Below are 23,011 nucleotides of genomic sequence, written 5' to 3'. Positions count from 1 at the left end.
CCAGATACCTGGCAATGCTTCAGTTCTGTCAGTTCATTGATGTTTGACCTCAGCAGCTGAGCAGTTGAAACCTTCAGGATTGCAGCAAGGTGGCATCAGATAGTTGTGTTCAGTATTTTGACTTGTTTATATACATTGTGGAAAAAAGTGACGCTGCCTCCATGGCTGACTTTGCCCAGCAACTAGTGATGGTATCTCCATCCCTTTCCTCCAGCCAATGGGAGCTGCGGTGGGCTGCGCATGCAGCAGACATTGCTGGCAGCATGGCTGCATGTGTCTCTCCTCCGTGGGCCGCAGATGGCCCACGGGCCAGGACTTTGAGACCCCTGATTTAGAACTAAGCTAAGCTAACATTGTGGCAGGCAGCAAGAAAACATTCATACATACAGCATTATATTTAGCGCTTTACAGGTACCATGAGTGATTCCAGCCCCAAATTTAAAATGAAAAAAGGTGAGGGTTGAGGGGTTTTTTGGTCTTTGTTAGGTATGAACTTTTTAAAAATTAAAAAGGGAATATTTTACACATTTGCTATACAAAGACATCATTTATCATACGCTGCAGCATCAATAACCATGAAAAGCTTTACCACACAGCAATAAAAGTAATATGCTTAAGACCAAAAGAGATTATTTACAGGATATTTATTTATATATCTCCATTATAGACACACACACGTAATATGTTTTGTTATAAAAAGATACTGTATCATTTATTTTTATTGCTAAAATTGAGACAGTTAAGCACACTTACCATACTTTGAATGACGTTACCACAAATATGCTAGCACTAGCCTTTAATCATAAAAAAAAAAAAAAAAATCAAATTCATCCTTAGTGGAACTCCACTGACCTTAATGTAGTTATAATCAGGGATGAGTTTGACCTTAGGTGTCAATGACAGACTAAGACTGTGGTCAAAAACGTCTGTATTTGTCAGCCCTAATTAGGCTCCAATTCAGCAAGATATTTAAGCAAGTACCTAAATTCAAGCATGTTAATAGTCCTATTGACTTTAACTAGATAACTCGCATGCTCAAAATTAGGCACGTAATTAAGTCCATCACTTAAGAGGGGCTTTAATACATAGGCCTTTCTAGAATACCTTATTAATTTATTCTACCGATTAATTTTGGAGGATTGCATTTCCAAACATGGTTTTAGTCATACCTGGCTGACAATGCTGAATGTGATTTTCTGCAATGACTGCTAAGTAATGGTCAGCAAAACATGATGTTTTTTTTTAAAAAAAAAAAAGATTTGCTTACAGCTATACCAAACAGCCACCATATTAAACAGTTAAGCACAGGTCTAGTAAAACCATACTTGATATCAGTTTTGATCATGTTTTTTCTACCACAGTTCAAGCCATAGTATGGATAGAACCTTCAGTAAGTAGATCAGCTTACACCCAGAAGCAGGAGTTGATCATCCCCATTACTTTCATTTACACAGCTTTGAATATTATCAGCTCTGTAAAATTATCCAGACCCTTTTTCTTTCTTTCCTATATACATTCATAGTATGGGTCTTCATGTGCCCAGGTATATGGCCACATCCTACTTACCTCCATATACATAAAACATAAGCACTAAACATGTAATATCTAGAAAATATATGGCTTGTGTTCGTATTATTTTACCAAGCTGGATACAATATAGATGTGAAATTTCCTTCCCTTTCTTTTCAGAGGCTTTTAATCTTTTCCAAAATGAAACTTATATTTGGGGAAAATGTACATTAAGAGTCAAATCCTGATCCCAGTGAGGGCCAAGTCACAGGAGTTTTGCCATTACGTTTCAAAGGGACAACAATTTGGCCCTAAAACAATACATTGATAAAGCAATAATTTGTTTTTTTTTCCAGCTGCAGTAAAGGCCTAGTGTCAGCAAAATTCTTCATGAATGAACTCTGACATCTGTAAGAGCACAAAAATAAATATTAAAAAGATCTTACCACAACAAGGAAGGTCCTCTTTTTGTGTAACCATCTAAGTCCATGCTGCACACTTAATTATAAACACTGGGCTACATGGAGGAAAAGTCAGTATCTAGACAACCAGGAACTTAAAACTTGAGAATGCCATTCTCAAGGGAGAACAGCAGAACTTCTCACTCTACAAAAACACTGGGAATGTGATTTAAAAAAAACCCCCGTAAAGTAGTGCTGTTCACTGCAATCCACTTGTAACTCTTGATCTGTTATTGACAGGGCTGGATTAACCTTTTGTAGGCCTCGCACCTAACATATTTGTGGGCTCCCATAGAGGCAATGGAGCATGATGCAGGGACGTCAGTCCCCATAGCGACGGGCCAGCCCAGTGTGAGGGCACTATTTACAAACTGGCAGTTGCCAGACGCACAGTGCCCCACCCGGCCCTGTGCTGCCAGCATGCCCCTTCCCCTCAGAGGGGGGCGGGGGGCGCCATGCCACAGCACACCACCCAGCCCCCCCACCCAATACTGAACCCCCCCCGATTCCCTATGGCCAGAGCCCCCCTGTGGCCCCTGCCCAAAAATGCACACCACCATCCCTGCCCACCGCCCCACCACAACTGCCTGGCACTGCCCACTGAACCCCCACTCCCTAGTGTCCCAACACACAGATCTTCCCCACCACCTCACAGCCCAGCACACCCCAGAGACCCACTCCCCACCCCCTGCCTCCTGGCAGCACTCACCAGCTCTGCTGGGAGGTAACTGTATCTGCCGGGCTGAGCCAGCAGCACACCCAGAGCTGGTCCCGGGGCCAGGAATCACTGCGGCCCCTTGGGTGGTGGTGCGATCAGCAGGCCAGTGCTGGCTGGGCTCTCTCAAGACGCACTTGCCTGGAGGGGCCAAGGCAAACCCCCCACCCTCACCCCCACCCCAATTGGTAAGACTGGCCAGGCTTCTGCACCAGTCCCAGGCAGCTCAGCTCTGGGGAGACAGGTGGGGGAAGCAGAGATGGAGGTACACTGTGGTCCAGCCAGGGAGCAGAGAGGAGCAGGGCAGTGGGGCCACGGGGTGGAGAGGATCCTTCAGCCTGAGGCACAAGTGATGGGCGGTGAGGAGCTAGTGTGCTGGCGGAGTCTCAGGATGCAGTGCAAGCGGAGCAGGCCGGGGCCCCTTCTAAGCATGGGCCCAGCTCCATGGAGCTGCTGGCGCCATTGTAAACCCAGCACTGATTTTTGAGCTAAAGACTACACTGACTTTCAGAAGAGGACTTACTGTCCCAATTTAGAAAAAAAGATTACAAGAGTAACTTTCCATAATCCTTTTTGAACTCTAGAACTCTGTTAAACATGAAGCTGCTATTTTCTCTTTCTGTCATGAGATTCTGGTTTACTGAGAGGAGAAAAGGAAAGACTGGAGGTGAGAGTGCTCTGGAAGATCTGCCTGGCAAGGAACAGTGTCCTATTTATCTCAAAATTTTCATAAAATTAGCCATACTGTATCAGACAACTAGCCTATTAAGTTGGTACCCTACTTCTGGAACGGAAGCAGAACACAACCAAGTTGTACTCTCAAAACAATATTTGCTTGGCCAATTGTACAGTACTCTAAAAGGTTGTTGGCGGGGGGGGGGGGGATTTCCTTAAAAACACTGGAGTAATTCAGATTATATTCTTTAAGTGTGTGTAAGAAATGGGGGTGGGGGGAGGGGAGTGAAGAAACCCGAATTGGTACAGTAGTACTTATACATCAATGAGACTTAGTGACGGATTACAGCTGCGGCTTAACATTGAGTTCTTAGGGCTTTTGGACATGCTTGAAAGCAGCAGCAAAATAGAACAGGTTTGAAGCAACCTGGCCTAAGAGATGAATTTGGGAGGATGTGTGTAAGATTTGAAGAGATCCATGTAAGAAATCAGTGTGAAGATAAGAAATACAAAGCATTTCCCTTTCTTTTCTTCACTGTAGATATGCCCTTTATAGTTGGAGAAGAAAAATGCAATAACCATCTCTTTAGAAATTTATTTGCAGCACCAGTGCTATGCAGAGAGATTAACATTCATGAGGAACAGTTAATCTCTCCTACACATATTGGACAAACCCAGACTCGGGGGATCTCCTCTTGATAAATTCATTCCTCTTACCTCAGTTATCTTTTCCTATGCGGCTTTAATTAAAAAAAAAAGTGCAGTTGCACTATATTTTTTTCTAATTGCCAAAAATAGGCTGAAGAGTATTCCAAATGAAATTTAATGCAAGACTGATAAAGTAGTATCAAGGTTTACATTTTAATTGCACAGAAGATAGGAAATTCCAAGTTATAATTCTCACAGCAGCAGTTGCCTCTTTGCATGTACCAGGGAATGTGGAGTTAAGATAGGTCTGGGGAGCGGGAAGGAGAGGGAGATATGAGGAGAGTGGGACAGAGATTTTGGGGTGGGAAGATGGGGGCAGAAGGGTTTCTAACTACTAAAGCACATTCTCCTCCGGAAGCTGGAAAGGAATCCTGGATTCCTGAGTCTCTGCATTCTTTGCTAGTGGTTTTTCATAATTATTTGCTGATAGCAAAGTGTGCGTCTAATCCCCCCTTAAGTGCCTGATTCATATAGAGGACAACCACCTACTACTGCTACTAGTTATTCCATTAGCTCAAGTGTCAGACATCTGTGATGTCTATCTAAAGGTCCAAAGCCTGCTCATGACCCATGCTGGGAGTTAATATGGTTCCACATGATGGAATTTCTGTTGGATTTGTTTGCTTTTACTTAAAAACTTAGCAAATTACATAAAGAACATTAAGGTTGCAGAGTCAAGCACCCAAAAGTTAGGAAATGCCAAATCTAAGGTTGCCTATGTAACCTTAATTTGACCCTTATGATTCAGTAGTAGAGATGTTGTTTTAACTCTGTACTTGGTGCTGGTACGACTGCTTCTAGAATACTGTGTCCAGTTCTTGATGTCCACAATTCAAGAAGGATGTTGATAAAATTAGAAAGTGTTCACAGAAGAGCCACAAGAATGATTAAAGGATTAGACAGCATGCCTCATAGCGATAGACTCAGAGAGCTCAATCTCTTTAGTTTAACAAGGAAAAGGGATGATTTGATTACAGTAAGTACCTAGATAGTGAACAATTTTTTTCATATTGGACTCTTCAATCTAGCGGAGAAAGATATAACATGATCCAAGAGCTAGAAGTTAAAGCTAGACAAATTCAGACTTGAAATAAGGCATAAATTTGTTTAACCGTGAGGATGATAAATCATTGGACCAATTAACCCAGGTTTTTGGTGGATTCTCCATCACTGGCCATTTTTAAACCAAGAATGGGGGGGAGAGATAGCTCAGTGGTTTGAGCATTGGCTTGCTAAACCCAGGGTTGAGAGTTCAATCCTTGAGGGGGCCATTAAGGGATCTGGGGCAATAAGAAGGAATGGTATTTGGTCGTACTGTGAAGGCAGGGGACTGGACTCGATGACCTTTCAAGGTCCCTTCCAGTTCTATGAGATAGGTATATCTCCATATTAAATGGATGTTTTTCTAAAAGTTATGCTATAGGAATTTTTTTCAGGAAAGTGCTATGGCCTGTTCTATACAAGTGGTCATATTAGATTATCACAACAGGCCCTACTGGTCTTGAAATATATTAATCTACATGATCAACTACTATTTTTTCAGCCTGACACAAATGCCTGACATGCATTTTCAACCAGAACAGAATTTGGGAAAGTTTTAAGCAACTGAAAACAGGGTCTCAATGGATAATTTCAGGCAACCTTAATAATAGGCAGCACTAGTAGTGCTGCCTATAATGCTGTCTGCCTTCCACCCCCACAGCTTTTAGGATTTTTTTTTTTTTTAGTCATTCAGTACAGATTTATTCCTTGTATTCTTTCTGAATTTACATCTTGTTTCCAGAGAATGGAAATGAAAATGAGAAAGCTAAGATACTCTCTTCACCAATTAGCCAGGATTTTAAAGTAAACACTGCATCCTTCGGTAGGGGCCAATAGCTCCTTCCATTGACATCCAAAGGCTGTTTATGCTCCTGCCACTTTCTGTGTAGACAATCGCATTACATAAACATCTCTTAAAAATCGACTATTATCACAGTCATCTGAAAACCATGGGTACACTTAAAAGTTCCACATATGAGTGCTGGGTGCCAAAACTGGAGAGCTAATTTGTTGTTCTGAAATTAGTGTACTAACTTCAGATAGCTATCAGTGCACCTGTTCATCTATCTTGCCAAACAGCAAGATTCTAGTGATTTGGGGGTCAGGGGGGAATCATCACAGCAAGATAGTTCCTCTAATTGCCATCATGATTCACATTTGTAATATTTCAGATAATCAACAGTATTATCTTTATGTATAGTTGCTAAAAAGTTATTTCTTTTTTACTTTAAAAAATAACTAAAAACAAAACTTTAACGTAAAAGAGTAATAGATTATACAGGTTTCTGGTTTGGAATAAAGTCCTCCAAAAATTCATGGTTATTATTACTGGTGTATAACTAACGATCTAGTAAATTTCATTAGCACTTTTATTAACAGAATTATAATTTTATTTTTGCCAAAAGGCAAAATCAGAATCAGACACAAGAGACTGAAGAGACCTTTGGTAAGGAGGGTGGACTGTAGAATCTTTTAGGATTATTCTCAATTATTTTATCTTCTTTCATTTTATTCTCTCTTGCATTTGTTTTCAAATAGAGATCGGAGAGTCTCCTCATTGCTGGGGGAGGATTTATTTTCTGGGTGCACTGAATTTTCAAAAACTGTCCCAGGAATCACTATATCATTATAGGAATCACTTAGCTTTTTAGATTATCTCTTTTCAGAAATCAATATTTACAGTTGTTACCAATTTGCCTCAACCAATTTAACTAACTGATGCACATTTTCAGTTTCCAAAAATAATTTAAACTGTATCAAATACAAATAAAGGAGTCATTCACCAAACTCCCTCCCACTGACAGTAGTAAAAATCCAATCAATCCACTTGTTGAAATTTCAATGTGATATATGCCATCATGGCAGAGAGGCATTGCTGGCACATGTACATTGGTCAAACTGGACAGTCTCTACGTAAAAGAATCAATGGACACAAATCAGATGTCAAGAATAATAACATTCATAAACCAGTCGGAGAACACTTCAAACTCTCTGGTCACTTGATTACAGACCTAAAGGTAGCAATATTACAACAAAAAGACTTCAAAAACAGACTCCAACGAGAGACTGCTGAATTGGAATTAATTTGCAAACTAGATACAATTAACTTAGGCCTGAATAGAGACTGGGAGTGGATGGGTCATTACACAAAGTAAAACTATTTCCCCATGTTTATTTCCCCCCCTCCCCACTGTTCCTCAGACGTTCTTGTTAACTGCTGTCAATGGCCCACCTTGATTATCACTACAAAAGGTCCGTCCCCCCCCCCCGGCTCACCTGCTGGTATTAGCTCATCTTAAGTGATCACTCTCCTTACAGTGTGTATGATAACACCCATTGTTTCATGTTCTCTGTATATATAGATCTCCCCACTGTATTTTCCACTGAATGCATCCGATGAAGTGAGCTGTAGCTCACGAAAGCTCATGCTCAAATAAATTTGTTAGTCTCTAAGGTGCCACAAGTATTCCTTTTCTTTTTACTTGTTGGACCGTATCCCAAAGGAGACTTTCTCTGGGATAACCTGTAACTTACTTTCAATATGTTTGTGCAAATACAGGGCTAAGGAAAGAAGGTAGATTAACATTTCTGGAGACAGTATATCTACAGAGCAAGTACAGAACAAGCTGCAGCGATGCAGCAGTCCACACACTGACCTACTAACACGCTTCGGCCTTTACCTGAAGAGACCTCCTCCTTGACAGACACATCAGTGTCTATATCCGTTCAAAGTCTCTTTGCTAAAGTGGTCAACAACGGGACCAATTAGCATCAAATATGATGGTGATTCTTCTGATATGGATTCTTGTCTAGAGGGAACTGGATTGAGACCAAACTCATTTCACGAAAAACAAACCTACAATTGCCAGGTGGTAACTTTTTTATTGAAATATTCATGCTTTCCCAGTAATTTTCATATAGGAATCCTAATGGTTAAACAGCCTTAACATTCTTAAATCTCTTTACTCTTTAATAAAGTCATACAGATATGTTGCACACTTTCAGAAATAAGTATAATAGTCTAATTACACCATTTGGGAAGTATTTGGAACTGTGTATTTTTCATAGGAGAAGATGATAAAAAGAAGGCTTGGCAACGGAGGATTTGCTGTGTTTGATGGTTGTAGGGGTGGTGGGAAGGGAAGTGGGAGTTATGGAAGCCACTGGAAGAGTTAAATAGTTGGTGATAGGAGGTTAGATTCAGACAAACACTCCATTGCGGAGAATATACATTTCTGTGTCATATATTCATCCAAAGTACCTTATCACTTCTTGGATTAAAAGTACTCATCCTCAGTACTCTAAGGATTCAATAAATATATTTTCGTTTAAATTATATTATAATTAAAATATTTCTCCTACTACCTTCAGCTCCAGCACTAAAATAGGCAAAGAAAGTTCACCTTTTCCCAAATATCGTAATAAAATTGAAGCAATACTACTTTACAAAACCCTTAGACTCAATTGAACTCAACATAACATTGAATAGTCATGTCAATCCTTTACTTCTGTAACTAGCACTACCTCAAGAGGGCTTTTTGTGGAATACCAGAATATTTTTATTGTTCGTTTACACAATAATTACGACAACTTCACAGGAGAAGAACATAAGAATGGCCATACTGGGTCAGACCAAAGGTCCATCTAGCCCAGTATCCTGTCTTCTGACAGTGGCCAGTGCCAGGTGCCCCAGAGGGAATGAACAGAACAGGTAATCATCAAGTGATCCATCCCCTGTTGCTCATTCGCAGCTTCTGGCAAACAGAGGCTAGGGACACCATCCCTGCCCAGCCTGACTAATAGCCTTTGATGGACCTATCCTCCATGCATCTATCTAGGTTTTTTTTTTTTAACTCTGTTATAGTCTTGACCTTCACAACATCCTCTAGCAAAGAGTTCCACAGATTGACTGTGTGTTGTATGAAGAAATACTTCCTTTTGTTTGTTTTAAACCTGCTGCCTATTAATTTCATTTGGTGACCCCTAGTTCTTGTGTTATGAAAAGCTGTAAACACTTCCTTATTTACTTTCTCCACACCAGTCATGATTTTGTAGATCTCATATCTCCCCTTAGTCATCTCTTTTCCAAGCTGAAAAGTCCCAGTCATATTAATCTCCTCATATGGCAGCCATTCTATACCCCAAATAATTTTTGTTGCCCTTTTCTGAACCTTTTCCAATTCCAATATAAAAGGGGCAGTCCCTTATTTTTCAGCTATACTGTATAGTAATCAATTTACCTGTCTGAATTCCATCTTCTCATAAGTTTCCACAGTCCACTCCAAATAATTTTGTTTTAAAGAAAGCGTCATAGCTTTTTCCTGAGCTTTTCATAAACACATCTCAGACTATTTTTCTACTATTAAAAAACAAAACAACTGTCCCAGCAACTGTCTTAAATTTCAGCACATTATGTACTCAGTTTTTGATTTTGAAAAAATGTCTTCAGTTATATCACTGGCAAAAAACTGAAAAACAAACTCTTAAACAGCCTGCTCAAAAGTCTTCTGGTATTTTCCCCAACAACATAAATTTAAACTCTGGCATCTGTTTTCTAGATCTTTGTATTTTATGAAAATTAGAAACTCCTTCATTTATAACTCCCAGTCCTTGTTTATACAATGCACTATTCTCTTCAGTTACACTAATTTCTCAGCATGAATAAGTTTCATATTAATTTCTTAAGACATTCTGACTGAAGTGAGGATTCAGCCTGCCTCTAATTCATATAGATTTTGCTTCTCTTCAGCCTGTGCTTACATTCTGCGCTAGGCCTTTCTTCTTTTAGGTTACCCAAAATGCCACAGCCAACAGAAAGTTAATAAAAAATATTTTGGGAGTGACATGCTTGGGTCACCTGGCATTTTCCTGCCTTTTCTCCTATTTACTCTCCGCCCACTTTGGTTCTAGCTTGCAGCAATGCTCCTGTCAGCCAAGGTTGGCTGGATAGAACTCCCCTTCTGCCACATCAGTGAATGCTCACTGATGCTCAGAGCAGCAGTGAAAGGGAGGGATACAGCATAAAAGCATCATGAGGAGCTGAGACCTGAATTCTGGTATATCAACACAACATGGTGTTATTACACTGCTCAGCCAGAACTAGAAAATGTAATACAGCTATATACTTCAGAGTTCCAAGAATGCCTAAGGGAAATAATTCTCCCCACAACCAGAGCTGCTGTATGACCATGCATCCCACACTGCCCCTGCACCCGTCCCAAATGGGGAGTACAATGCTGGAGGAAGAAGGGCTTGTGGATCCAGCAAGTTGCAAACCCACTGATTTGATGTTAATACTCTGATGCCACTGTGTGGCGAGGTACACAGAAATCCCCTGTGGAGTACAGCTCTCTGGCATGTAGGGAAGGCAGAGCACCACATAGCCCCCCTGCATCCCATCCCCCAATGCCGCACAGTGAAACCACACTAGTTCTGCTGTGGACCCTCTATATCTGCTGAAGGGGGACAGGAGTTTACCAATAACACAACAGTGACCAGTAAATTGATTACTATATTTCTATAGTAATACAGAAATACAATTTTATCTGTAGAATAAACACAAGCCAATGACAAACTTGTGTCTCCTTCTATAAAACACAGTTTTCTTCCAACTGCAACTGTTCTGAAACTGAGCCCTTCAATCAAAACTTGTGTTAGGATTTCATCATACTGCAACCTCAAGATTCAAATGCTGCAAAAAAGGCAACCATTACAATTTAAAGGGCTATTCTATGGTTCTATATGATATTAAAAATGAACTGGTGATCTTAAATCTCTGCCAAAGCCTTTGAAAAGGCATTCTAAAGTAATGTATGTAAAAGGTGATAAAAATATCATTTTCTGACCCACAAAATCCACCATGTGGGAAAACTTGTAGGTTTCATCATTTATTTTTGTACTTTCATAACTGTCACTGGAGAAAGAAAAGTCAACTATGGCATCAAAAGAGGAACAGAGGAAGAGGTCATAATTTGTATCAGATAGAAGACTCCTATATTCACAGCCTCACAGTTTTACTGCCGCTTAACATACTTAATTGTAATTGTTTGTGTCTTTTCTGTTCTTACAAGAGTGTAGCTTTCGCTGAAAACTGACTATTGAAGTTGCATTGCGGGGTTTCATGTATGTTTCCCAAGGAATTCTGTTTCAAATTAACAGTATTGGGAGGTTGTTTTTTTGTTGTTCTTTTTTTGCTTTCGTAAAAAGATTTTTGATTCAGCAACTCTGCAAGGGCTTTGACAGCCAAGTACCATATCTTTTGGTTATGACATTTGCAATTATAAAAACTCTGCAATTAGGACTTAGTAAATAATTGTCTTGATGTAGGAGCCATATCAGAATCTAGCTCACTCTTCCATAGTTGTGTTGGCTCTGCATGAATAAAAAATAATAAAAGTTTAACTGTTGTCATAGATGTGCAACCTTCCATGGACTCTGTCTTTCTATGTGCTTGTATGCTGCCTAACACAAATCAGTACAGCCCTGTGCGGATACAAAATTTGTATCCGCATCCAAACTGCGATCCACAAACATGGTCCATGAATATAAAACAACTATCTGCAGATTTGCGGGGCTCTACAAATCAGTCCCTGTTCCTAGTTGGGGTCCTTCGGCAGACAATATAAACAAACATATCAATGTCATACTTAGATGTGACCCAACATAAGGTATGTTGCCTAAGAAGGTGCAGAATTTAAGAGTTTAAGAAGTATTGCATGCCTGTGTCACTTTTCTTCCCATAAACACTTTTAGAAGTATATACCAGTAAGTATTTTTTTATGCACTAGGGAACCTTCCATCATATATAGAGAAAAGGCCAGTAACAAATCAAAGCAGTAAGCTATCATTCTTCATGCTCACCACTGTGGTCAGCAACTTCTGACTGAAGAATTCCTCAGACTCTTTTCTAGGAGAGTCAATACTATTTGTGGGAGTTAAAATATTATTTCAGAGTGATTACTGCTGAGATGGGGGTTTGTCCTCCACAAGCTGAGCAGCATTCTGCCTCCGCACAGTACATACACACTTGGAAGAAAAGCGAAGGGACAATGACAGACCTTCTGTGTTACCTATTTGTCTTTCCAGGTCTGCTGCTTCATCTGGTGTTGCACGTGGGAGGACTCCAGGATCACTGAAACTAGTACGCAGCAAGGTCCCCATCACGAAAAAGAACAGAATCCCACCTATTGCAGGAATAGCAGGTGTAATCTTCTCTGACAAATATGGACAACTACAAGGGAGAGAGGAAAAAGAAATAATTGTTATACTACTAATGTCAAATAGTGCAATACATGTTCTCAGAAACTATTAAGTCACTTGCCATTAAAGATCTATCCAGGTTAAGAATTTATATTCTATTAAGTCTATATTGCTTTGTAGTGGAATGCTACCCATACTTTTAATAAAGCTGAAAGATGGCTTTAAAAAGCCACACCTATCACTGTTACCTAGTACTAGTTTAATATAATAAAGATTCAAAAAGCATAACAACCACCGCATTGTTAAGTAATATTCCCTCTAGTATAAGAAAAACACAGGTTTTGTTGCAGACTATTATTAGTTCTTATACTGTATCTTAGCATAAACTTTGTTTTACAGTTTGATGACAATCAGCTGCGAGGACAAAACTGAGAAAATTTTACACGTAAAACAATGGGAAATTTTTTAAAAGTGAGGAGGTAACACATGGTAAGAAATTCAATGAATTCTATAACATGAATTAAACTCCACTGTTAGAGGAAATGCACAAGGACGTACATAAATGGCACATGCTTCCTTTATCCCCCTGGGGAGGTATCAGTGTTATGAAAATAGAATGTGGTGCCTCAAACTTTTGTTTCTCTCTCATTCCATTCTTTGTAATTTATTCTGTAAGCTTGTTTATTTGCTTTAAAAATAAAAGGAGTGCAATAATAGTGCAACACATATGGAAATGAACAACCAAGGTGGTCCACGGCAATGACAGCCCTTTTTCAGAACAGTAGAGTGTTTATTGTTACCAGATTTAAAAAATGATTACTGGGCTGCAAGGCTATAAAGCACACAGAATTTTTTTTTTTAAATTATTCCACTCAGAAAAATCATCATAGATGGAAGCACTGGAACCTAATTTAACTCACAATCATGGCTGTAACTGAAAAGAGAGAAACTATTATCAGTTGTACTTAGATACTGTACAGTATAAAACTCTGGCTAATCTCAGAATAACACTAGGTATTGCTGGATCATTCCGGTATATGCATGGATTTATATAATCCAAGAAGTCTGTGTTATAGAACAGGGAAAGTCAAAATCCCAGCCCATTTGATGTATTTATATTCACAATCTAAGCTTTAGTTTAAACCAACAATAAACTGAAAAGTATATTTCTAGCCCAGGTCCTGGTTGACAATATAACCTTCCAGATCTGAACCAAGTCTAACCAACATTGCCTTCCCTAGTCTACAGATGATCGGAAACAATGACTAAGGGTAGGTCTGCAATGCAATCGGGAAATGCAGTGTAAGCATACCAGAACTAGCTCTGATTGAGCTAGCTTGCTAAAAATAGCAGAGCAGCCACAGTGTCATGGGCTTTCCAGCTAGCTTGATCAAAGTTAACTTGGATATGCCTACATGTGCTGCAACCAACCCCCAGCACCCAATTAACCTCACTGGGATACTAACTGCCAGGCTAAACAATGACAACATTAAATATTTCCATGGCTGATCATTTTAGCAGAGGGAATGGGGAAACAGTAGAAATAATAATTAAAAGTTCAGTTACTGTATAAAGACCATATTTTACCCTGTGAAAAGCTCCTATTGACACTGGTGAGAGTTCAGCTGTGGATGGACAACAATATATAGTCCTACATTTTTACTCTAGCCCATGGCACATAATTCTATTAACAATGGAATATGGCCCCTTGAAACACAAGAATTGGACACTGCTGTTATAGTAGCATGTTGGGGAAGGAAAGTTAAAGTACAGACAAAAAAATGGACTTATATCAGAAAAGCCAGTCAAAACCAAAAACCTACAAGAATCTTTTATACAAATCTGAAACTATTATAGTGGTCAATGTATGTCTTGTATGTGCAGAACTATTAAAAATCAACCCACTGCATTGGACTCTGAAGCAACATTGCAAGTCAGCTCTAAGGATACATTTTGAAGTGAATTATTGGGAACATAAGACCTTACTAATACAATAATAATCAATATTAAATAAAGCACATACATTATTTTTGGTTGCATTATTCATAGTAGACCCCAAAGAAATGGGAACTATAAGTCTGTGGATCACATAAGTGCTGGAAGGTAACTTGAGATATACCTGTGAAATTGTAATAAGCTATAAAAATTTAGGGCAAATGCCAAAGCAGCACTGCTGACAATGTTTAGATACATTCTTCATCTAGAATCACCATTCATTGTAGGAAGGATACTGTAAGCATCCATTTTTAATGGTCACCATAACCATAAAATATATAATCATTTGCTATGTGCTAACATTAGCATTCCATGATATTGATGAAAAAAATCCAACTTTCCACATCAAAAGATTAAAAGACCAAGGAGGCAATACACTGTACGACAAATGAGAAAGTTAACAAAAATATTAAAATCTCTTCATAAATATCTAGCTGAAACACAATCGAACTCCGAAGAAAATCAGACCCATCAAAATTTGAAGATATTGTTTCACTCCTTACAAGAGAATGGGCTTGTCTAAACTTAAAACTAGGTCTGTCGAACGATTAAAAAAAATAATCGCAATTAATCACGTGATTAAAAACAGGCATAATTAATCACAATTTTAATTAATACAATATTGGTTAAACAACAGAATACCAATTTAAATTTTAAATATTTGATGCTTTTCTACATTTTCAAATATACTGATTTCAATTACAACATAGAATACAAAGTATACAGTGCTCATTTTATTTATTACAAATATTTGCACTGTAAAAAAAGTTAAAAGAAATAGTATTTTTCAATTCACCTCATACAAGTACTGTAATGCAATCTCTTTATCGTGAAAGTACATCTTGCAAAAGTAGAATTTTTTTTTTTTTTTTTACTTGAGAGAAATTAATTTGTTAATACTTGTAAGACATTCTGAAGATTCAAAGCACTACAAAAATGCTACTTAGTAACAACATGGAACCAACTGCTCTGATGTTCTATGAAAGGAACACCATCAATTTAAAAAATCATTTCCACCTGAGAATTTGATCCCTATTAGCTCAATTAACATGATCTCCTGTATAAAACAAGTCATAGAATTTTACCCATTTACCCGCATACTAAGCCCAATAACATGTCTGACTACAGCATACCTTCCAGGAAGCCCAAGTAATTCCTCAAAATTACTGTAAATGAATTTTCATGTTTTTCCCCACTGTGTTTACTGCCTGCACTTGACAGAACTTGGTGGAGTCAGTTTCACTTCCTGTCTCATTTTGTAGCTGTGCCAGATAGGGCAACTTCCTCCAATATGTCTGGGAGACCATATCATATTAAGGGCATGAATGGTTTATACATCACTGCAGGCCAGGGATTATGTGCACTCCACAGGGTTAACACAGCAGCTCCAGGAAGTGAAAATAGTAAGGGATTATTAAGGCAAATTATTCAGGTTATAACACCTCCACAGAGGACCAACTCCTAGGAAAGCTCACATATTCTGGTTCAAACTGGATTCTCCAGAGACCAGAAAAACAGCCCAAGCTTAAACTTACTTAAGGATTTTGTTCTGATTCCTGAAGACTAAAAACTGATATCAACTTGTAACCACAAGGAAAACACAATCGTGGGTTTGAAGGACTGACACCGTCACGTGAGGGTGACAACTGGTAAGCTTTTTAGCATGCACGTAGGTTCTTTTATTATTTTTATATGCTTTCTCTGAAATGTTCTCACCTTCAGAATAAATGTGTTTGCTTAGAAAGAGCTGTCTGGTAACTTGTAACTGCTAGCAATGCACTGTCCATAGCCCTTGAAAAGCCAAGCATAGGCAGTACTTTTTAGGCAGACTGGCTTGCTGGGGACAGTCTGCACTGGGTGGATCAATCAGCTGTGCAGCCTCAAAACCCCCAGTCATAAAGGAGTGAGACACTGATCTCCACCCAAGAGAGGTGACAGGTGGAAGCCAGAAACATTTAAGTGGGTGTCTTTGTAGGATCACAGAGGGGAAAAATACAGAGGCATTTACCTTGTAATTGTGACACTAGCATGATGATAATCACAGATCGCACACTGCTTTAGAGGAAGAACTCTTATGCATACTCTGCCCTCGGTTTTGTAAGAGGGTGTTGTTCTTCCCTAACAGAAGTGGCAAAGCTGACACTGAAGAAGAAGCAGGCAGACACATGCACAGAGAGGAAGAAAATAAAAGACCTACGTTTGTCTAGTATGATTATTTGCAGCCTGCCCAGGTGACAGTTTTAAACAGCAAAAGGATCAGGAAAAAAATCCCCACACAAACAAAAACTTTGTGCTTTTTTTTTTTTTTTTTTTTTTAAATAAGGGAATTTTTAAAAGCCATTCTAGGACATACAATTTCAATGAGGTTTCGTAAAAAAATTATATATTTGAAATTAATCAATTTTTAAAAATTCAAAACTGATAATGACCCTTTAAATGCATTTGTTCTGCTATGCAAAGCTCAACGTATATTAAAAACAGTTTAGTTGTTTTTAGAACTGGTCAAATATTACCAAACATTTCCACAGTCGTTCAAATTTTTGAATCCACTTTGCTTTAGCTTCACTTGCATTCCATGGTGTGTTCACTTTCCTCAGACATTTTAGCTAGAGCTGTACTAGTAAGTGATTTTTTATATTTTTGGTAGTTGTGAAAAAATTGGTTTCCAGTCAACCTGAAACCAAGATTTTTTGGAATGTTCAGTGAATTAAAAAGTCAGAAAAGTCTCATTTTGGGTCAAACTCGTTTAATTCAACCTAGAATTCACAATTTTGGGCATTTTAACCAATTTTTAAATAAAAGCAAAGGGAATTTGCAAATGAGGGGCTTGATCACAAAACAGAAAAGAAAGGAGATGTTGGCAGTATGCACTCCCCGCTCCCACACTCAACAGCCCAGTGATTAGGGCATTCACCTGGGACATGAAAGGGAGACCAAGGTTTGAATCCTCCACTCTTGACTTGACCCCAGGTGAGTGCCCTAACCACTGGGCAATTGGATTATGGGCACAATCACCATTACCATTTTGTGAATGATGCTTAAGTCCCCTTATCAATGTAGCCCGAAAAATTACTATGTTTAGTTTGAAAATGTCAAAATGGCTCATTTCAACATTTCCAAAAAATTTTTTTTGACCAAAACAATTCGACTAAATCAACATGAATTCACTAAATGTTTCAGACAACCCAAATCCGCATTTTTGGTGAAAGTTTCGGCCAAAAAATTTCACCCAGCTCCAATTCTGGCAAATGTGTTTCTTTGCAAGTATAAGTTTGTGTTCACAGGCACATATTTTTAAAGTAAATTTTGGAGAATATTCCCTGAAAGCAAATTTTGAGCTTTTAAAACAAAATATTCCCAACAGAATGGCAGTGGCAGTTCTTCCTAAAAAAAAATAAAATAAAAAAAGTCATCTATGTCATGACACTGACAGCATGGGAACCCAATGAAAGACAAATCTCTATCCTACAGCACTAGTATAGGAAGCATTAAACAAAAATTTAAATTCATTTCCCTATAACACCTATTCGATGGCCTATGGGAAGCGAGCTGGAGGCCTCAGCCGATCTCCAGAAATCACAAAACAACTGTCACTAATTGGCAGCTTGGTGACAGAGAAGAAAGATTAATGGACCATACTTGGAAGTATCATTGATAGACTCCTTTCAACACTCTTACAGTTACATTAGCGGTCTTCAGTTTCAGAGATTGCACCATAGCTGAATCTGTATCTCCTCAAACAAAAGAATCCAAAGAGTAAGGGCAGAGTGAAATTTTACAGCTATATTTTTCTATAAAATAGTCTGCTTTTCTCACATTTTTAGAAGCTGTGTTTGAAGGTTAACATGAGTGTGGGAGGACTGGTCTGTCATTGCTGGATAAAAATAGAACATACTGGTGTTGGACAGAGAATTATCAAGCACTGTCCCCTGAACTAAGTATGCCTAAGGAACGATAAAATGTCTCTTCTTAACACCCAATAACACTTTTAATTGCATAACCATGCTTGGACAAGGGTGCTGAGTTTTGGAGAAAAGTAAGGACATGTAAGAAGAGCAGTGAAGAAAGCACAGCAAGAACCCTACAGCCTTTGAGCTCTTTACTAGAAAAGGGATGAAGAAAGAAGCAGATTGCAAACCTTCACCAGAAAGATCAAGGCATTTCTGAACAGACCTCACTGACAGTTGTTGTTATGGTCTGGTAGGGAGATGCAGCAAATGACAAATCCAATATTTACTCTGCAGCCTTAGCTGTGCAGCTATAAAACACAATAGACAAATACAGCCACTTCCTAAAGACCAAACAACAAAGTAAGGCTTTCGTACCTCTGAGGGACTGGAGGAATCCAATCTTGATCTCCATCAGCTAATTGGAGGGTGGGGAATTTAAAAAAAAAAACCCTACAACTGAAGAATCTGGATTTTATGTAAGATGTATGACAGAGAAATCAGAGGTGTAGCCTCACATCGAATCTTTTTTTTAAAAACCCATAAAAAAAATACTGTGACCTACATACGTGGTGCATCTGAAGTAGAATACTTTCTTACTTGCTTTTCATTCTTAAATTTCTGTTACGAGAGGAAAAAAAGATATATTTTACAAAAGACAGTAATAGTTTAATAAATAGGGAGGAATTTAAACAGTGATAAAAATTATGAATTGTTCTCTTTGATCTACATTACCATCAGACTTATCTTTAGTTCCATAGATACATGTTAAATATCTGCAACAACTATAGGGGCAAAGTGCCGTGTAATGGTAAGAGAAGGAGACACACTCCTGTGTTCTACTTCTAGCTGTCACTGCTTCACTGTCTGAACGAGATCTGTTGCTTAATCCAGTGGTTCTCAAACTTCTTAACTCCTTAACTTGCTCCCACTTTTGTCACACACCTACCCTCCCCCCCCCCTCCATTCTCTAAAGCCTGTTGTTTCCCAGGGCTAGATTGGCAGACAGAGTCCATATCAGTTACTGCTTTGACATATTATTTCCTCTTCAAATAAATGTTTTTCACAGCATGAATTTTCATTCAGCTATGTTCTCCACCAAGCATTTATTTTAATTGATGGTGAATCTGATTTACCAAAAAAAAAAAAAAAAAAAAAAGGGAAAAACTGAGATGCAAAGAAAGAACATCCAAAGTTAGACCATGATTCTGCAACCAAATCCACTTGATTTCAGTGGAGCTTGACAACAATGGATAAAAGGTCTGCACTACCAGAGCCGACTTGCAGGATCAGGGCCTAATATGGTAAGTGAACAAGACAGTTATTTTCACTAATTTTATTTGAAAAAAAATATATATTTATATTATGGTAGCATACCAAGCCCCCAATCAGACGTGGGACCCAATTGGTGCAGGGTTCTGTACAAACACAGAAACAAGATTGGATGTGGACATAACATCCAAGCAAGTTAATATGGGAAAGTACTGGCACAACTTTATTACACGTACTGCAGGGTTTTTTTGGTTTGTAATTGGGGTTAGAAATAGGGAGGCTAGAACTAAGAAAAGGGAAGAAGGGGAAGAGGAACAGGCAGAGGTTGTCTTCTGTCTAGCCATCAGCAAGCTATATTTTGTAGGCATCATGGCATTGGGGGAGTCTTAAGGAGGGATTTGAAAGAGTATACATTAGCAGTAGTTGAGATTTTGTCAGGGAATCTCCCCCCTCCCCCTGCATGCATAAAGAGAAGCACAGGAGCGTTTACAGGAGAAGCCGACTGGCAAAGTAAAGTACACTAATACAAAAAAATTTCACTTACACCAAAAATCACACCATATTCAGATTGCTTCCAGTCCCAAGAGACCACCCCAGATCTTACACCATAGACAACACATGTAGCCAATCCTGTAATAAACTATCTAAAGGTTTATTAATTAGGAAAAAGGAATAAGTAATTTACAGGATAAAGCAAGCAAACATACACACAAATGAGTTACCATCTAGATCCTAGAAGTGACAGAGTTGTAGTGATCTGTCAATTCAAAGCGTCTTTCAGGGTGAACCCAGGAGGTAACCCCTGGGGATCTCTGGCTTCTGTTGTTTCTCTGGCTCTAAGAGAGTTCAAGCAGCAAAGAGATAAAATAGTTGATGTAAAGATTTTCCATTACCCAGCACTCAAAGCGATGGGATGAGGCCTTCTCCACGTACTTTTCCATGGGTGGAAGGGACAATTAACACAGTTTTTGTCTTTTAATGACTCACTTAAATATTGACAGTCCTCCTGGATGAATTGGGGGGACGATTCCCTGCCTGGGTTCACAAGCTCAGAGCAAATGTTTTCAAAGTTATAAAGCAAAATTTACATATTTTCTTATAGCATGGACTAGACATTATATCTGAAATTACAAGCATTTCAGAGTCTTAACGCTAAATACCTTCTTAGAAGACTAATACCTATTCTGAGCAAAACTAACAGAGCTGAATTAGTCTGGTCTCCAGCGATAAGTTTGTCAGTTCTTAGCTAATGCCTGCAGACTTGGCAAGAGCTGGCATTTGGTCTGTCAGGATCACAGGCACAATGCAATATTTGTATGTGTACAACTAGCACTACAAAATTCCCAACAGCCCCCCAAAAGTTCATGGTCAAAGCATAGTTGAGCACAGCACATTAATGTGGCTGGCATTAGAGTGCTCTTTCAAGGCCTCTGTCAACTGTACAGCATCACATTGACCTCTTGTAATGGCTCTTGAAGGTCCATAGACAGCTACTACACCTCTGCCCTGGCAGCATCTTTGCCTCACAAATACCATGCAGGACACGGGATATTTTTCTCACTGAGATCCAATCTAGTAAGTAAACACCACCAGAGTCCCTTCAAGCAATGAAAGCACATTCAATTGTCATTCTGCAGCTGCTGAGTCAATAGTTGAATCTTTCCTTGGTGTGTCAAGATGGCCAGCATACAGCTTTATAAACCAGAAGAGCAAGGAGTAGACTGGGGCCCGCAGAATCACTGTTGGTATTTCAATATCGCCAATGGTAATCAGCTGGTCAGGAAACAATGTCCCCAATTGCAGCTTTCTGAACAGTCCTGTGTTCTTAAAGATGCAAATGTCATGCACCTTCCCTGAGCAGCCCATACTGATGTCCGTGAAGTGACGTGGGTGATCCACTAATGCTTGCATAACATAGAAAAGTAGCAGTTTTCTATTTGTGTACTCTGTGGCAAGGTAGCCCAGTGCCAAAATAGGGATGTGTGTGCCGTCTACTGCTCCACCGCAGTTCAGAAACCCCACTGCTGCAGACCTATCCACTTCATCCTTCACATTGCCGAGAGTCACAGTTCTGCATAGCAGGAGATTATTAATGGCCTTACAGATCTGTATGACAACAGCCCCTACTGCGGATTTTCCAACTACAAAATGATTTCCCACTGAACAGCACCAATTCAGCATTGCACGTTTCCACTATGACTGCCACTCAATTCTCCACTATCAATGCAGCTCTTATTCTGGTGCCCCTGTTCTGGTGCAAAGTTCAACACACAGATCCAGGAACGTGGCCTGTCGCATCCGAAAGTTTAGCAAGCCATTGCTTATTGTCCCAAACCTGCACTACAATGCAATCAAACCAGTCAATGCTCATTTCTCAGGCCAGAAGCAGGGCTCCACTGTCTACAGCTGCTCATTGAACAGCACCAACAACCTTGCATTAGTTTTCATTATGATCCTCAACAAACTCTCCTTGACGATATCTTCATGTCCCCCATGTTATGTATGGTTCTTCCTTATGGTCTTCGAATGCCAGAGGATTGAGAGTCCTTTATTTGCAGAGCTCTGTAGGCGCCATGTTTCTGTCAGCACAGTGAAAAGTTCCACACAGATTTGTGGTATTTTAAAAAGCAGGAAAAAAATTTGGGGATTTGTTTCATATCAAGAGATGGAGAAAGTTCTATGATGGGAACTTGACCACTTGCCCCTAGTCATCCCTACATGACTCACTTCTATCCCAAAATACATTGTGAAAGTTTCCCAAAAGGCATTGTGCCATGCAGTGGCACATAGCACACCGGAATACCTACCCCTGGTGCATCTCACTTACATTGACATGCACTCCTGGTGAGTATACACACCACCAGCGCAAACAGCCACATATGCACGCACATGAGTGATATACTAACTCTGGCAGCTGTAAACCAACGTAACTTGTGTTAACCAAAGTTTGTAGTGTAGAAGATCAGCTAGACACCCAATCAGCCTCTCCTCTACACACTCGCGCCAGCCTCCCCACCCCTTCCAGGAGTGATGTGTACCTTAACTATTCATTTTCTGGATTTCAGAAGTTCAAATCTGTGTTACTTTCAGTTCCCTCACTCCAGATCCCAGCTCTCATGAGAGGGGCTCAGACACTCCAGGAGGAGCAGGGTCCCCTAAACCCCAGTGCGCACACAGCAGGAAAGGAGAGGGGTTCAGAATCCTGCAAAAGGACAGGGCTCCCCCAGATGCCAGCACACATACAGAAAGGGAGAATTCAGGGCTGAGAACCCCTCCCCCTCAAATTCCCAACTTCCTCTGCTACCGCCTATCTTCTCCCCTCCCACTCCGCCTTTTACCTCCCCATAATACCGCTATGCCTCGCTGCAGACCCAAGCCCCTTTTCCCGTTACTACCTACTCTTGCATTGCTAAATAAACCCTAGTCTCCCAGCGAGCATTTGCTTGTGCAGTTTATTTATTTATTTATTTTCAAAATATAAATAGTTG

General features: G+C 39.5%; 1 protein-coding gene across 9 annotated transcripts in view; it reads right to left on the bottom strand.

The window, feature by feature from the left end:
• The window catches only part of ZDHHC14 (zDHHC palmitoyltransferase 14), a 167,990-nt gene that overhangs the window by 82,006 nt on the left and 62,973 nt on the right, over positions 1-23,011 (bottom strand). For 6 of the 9 annotated variants that reach the window (XR_012158100.2, XM_073337756.2, XM_073337758.2 and 3 more), the window contains exon 2: positions 12,168-12,340. Coding sequence is in view for 8 of the 9 variants with exons in the window: in XM_073337756.2 (XP_073193857.1) it covers positions 12,168-12,340 (173 nt within the window). In the remaining variant the exon portion in view is untranslated. Of the gene's footprint in view, positions 1-12,167; positions 12,341-18,816; positions 18,867-23,011 lie in introns of those variants that run through there. The other 3 variants (XM_073337757.2, XM_073337759.2, XM_073337763.2) reach the window with 2 other exon arrangements.

The sequence above is a fragment of the Lepidochelys kempii genome, chromosome 3, assembly GCF_965140285.1.
Source record: "Lepidochelys kempii isolate rLepKem1 chromosome 3, rLepKem1.hap1, whole genome shotgun sequence".
Lineage (NCBI taxonomy): Eukaryota > Metazoa > Chordata > Testudines > Cheloniidae > Lepidochelys > Lepidochelys kempii.
Note: the sequence above shows the minus strand (reverse complement) of the source record. Positions and strands in the feature narration are given on the sequence as shown.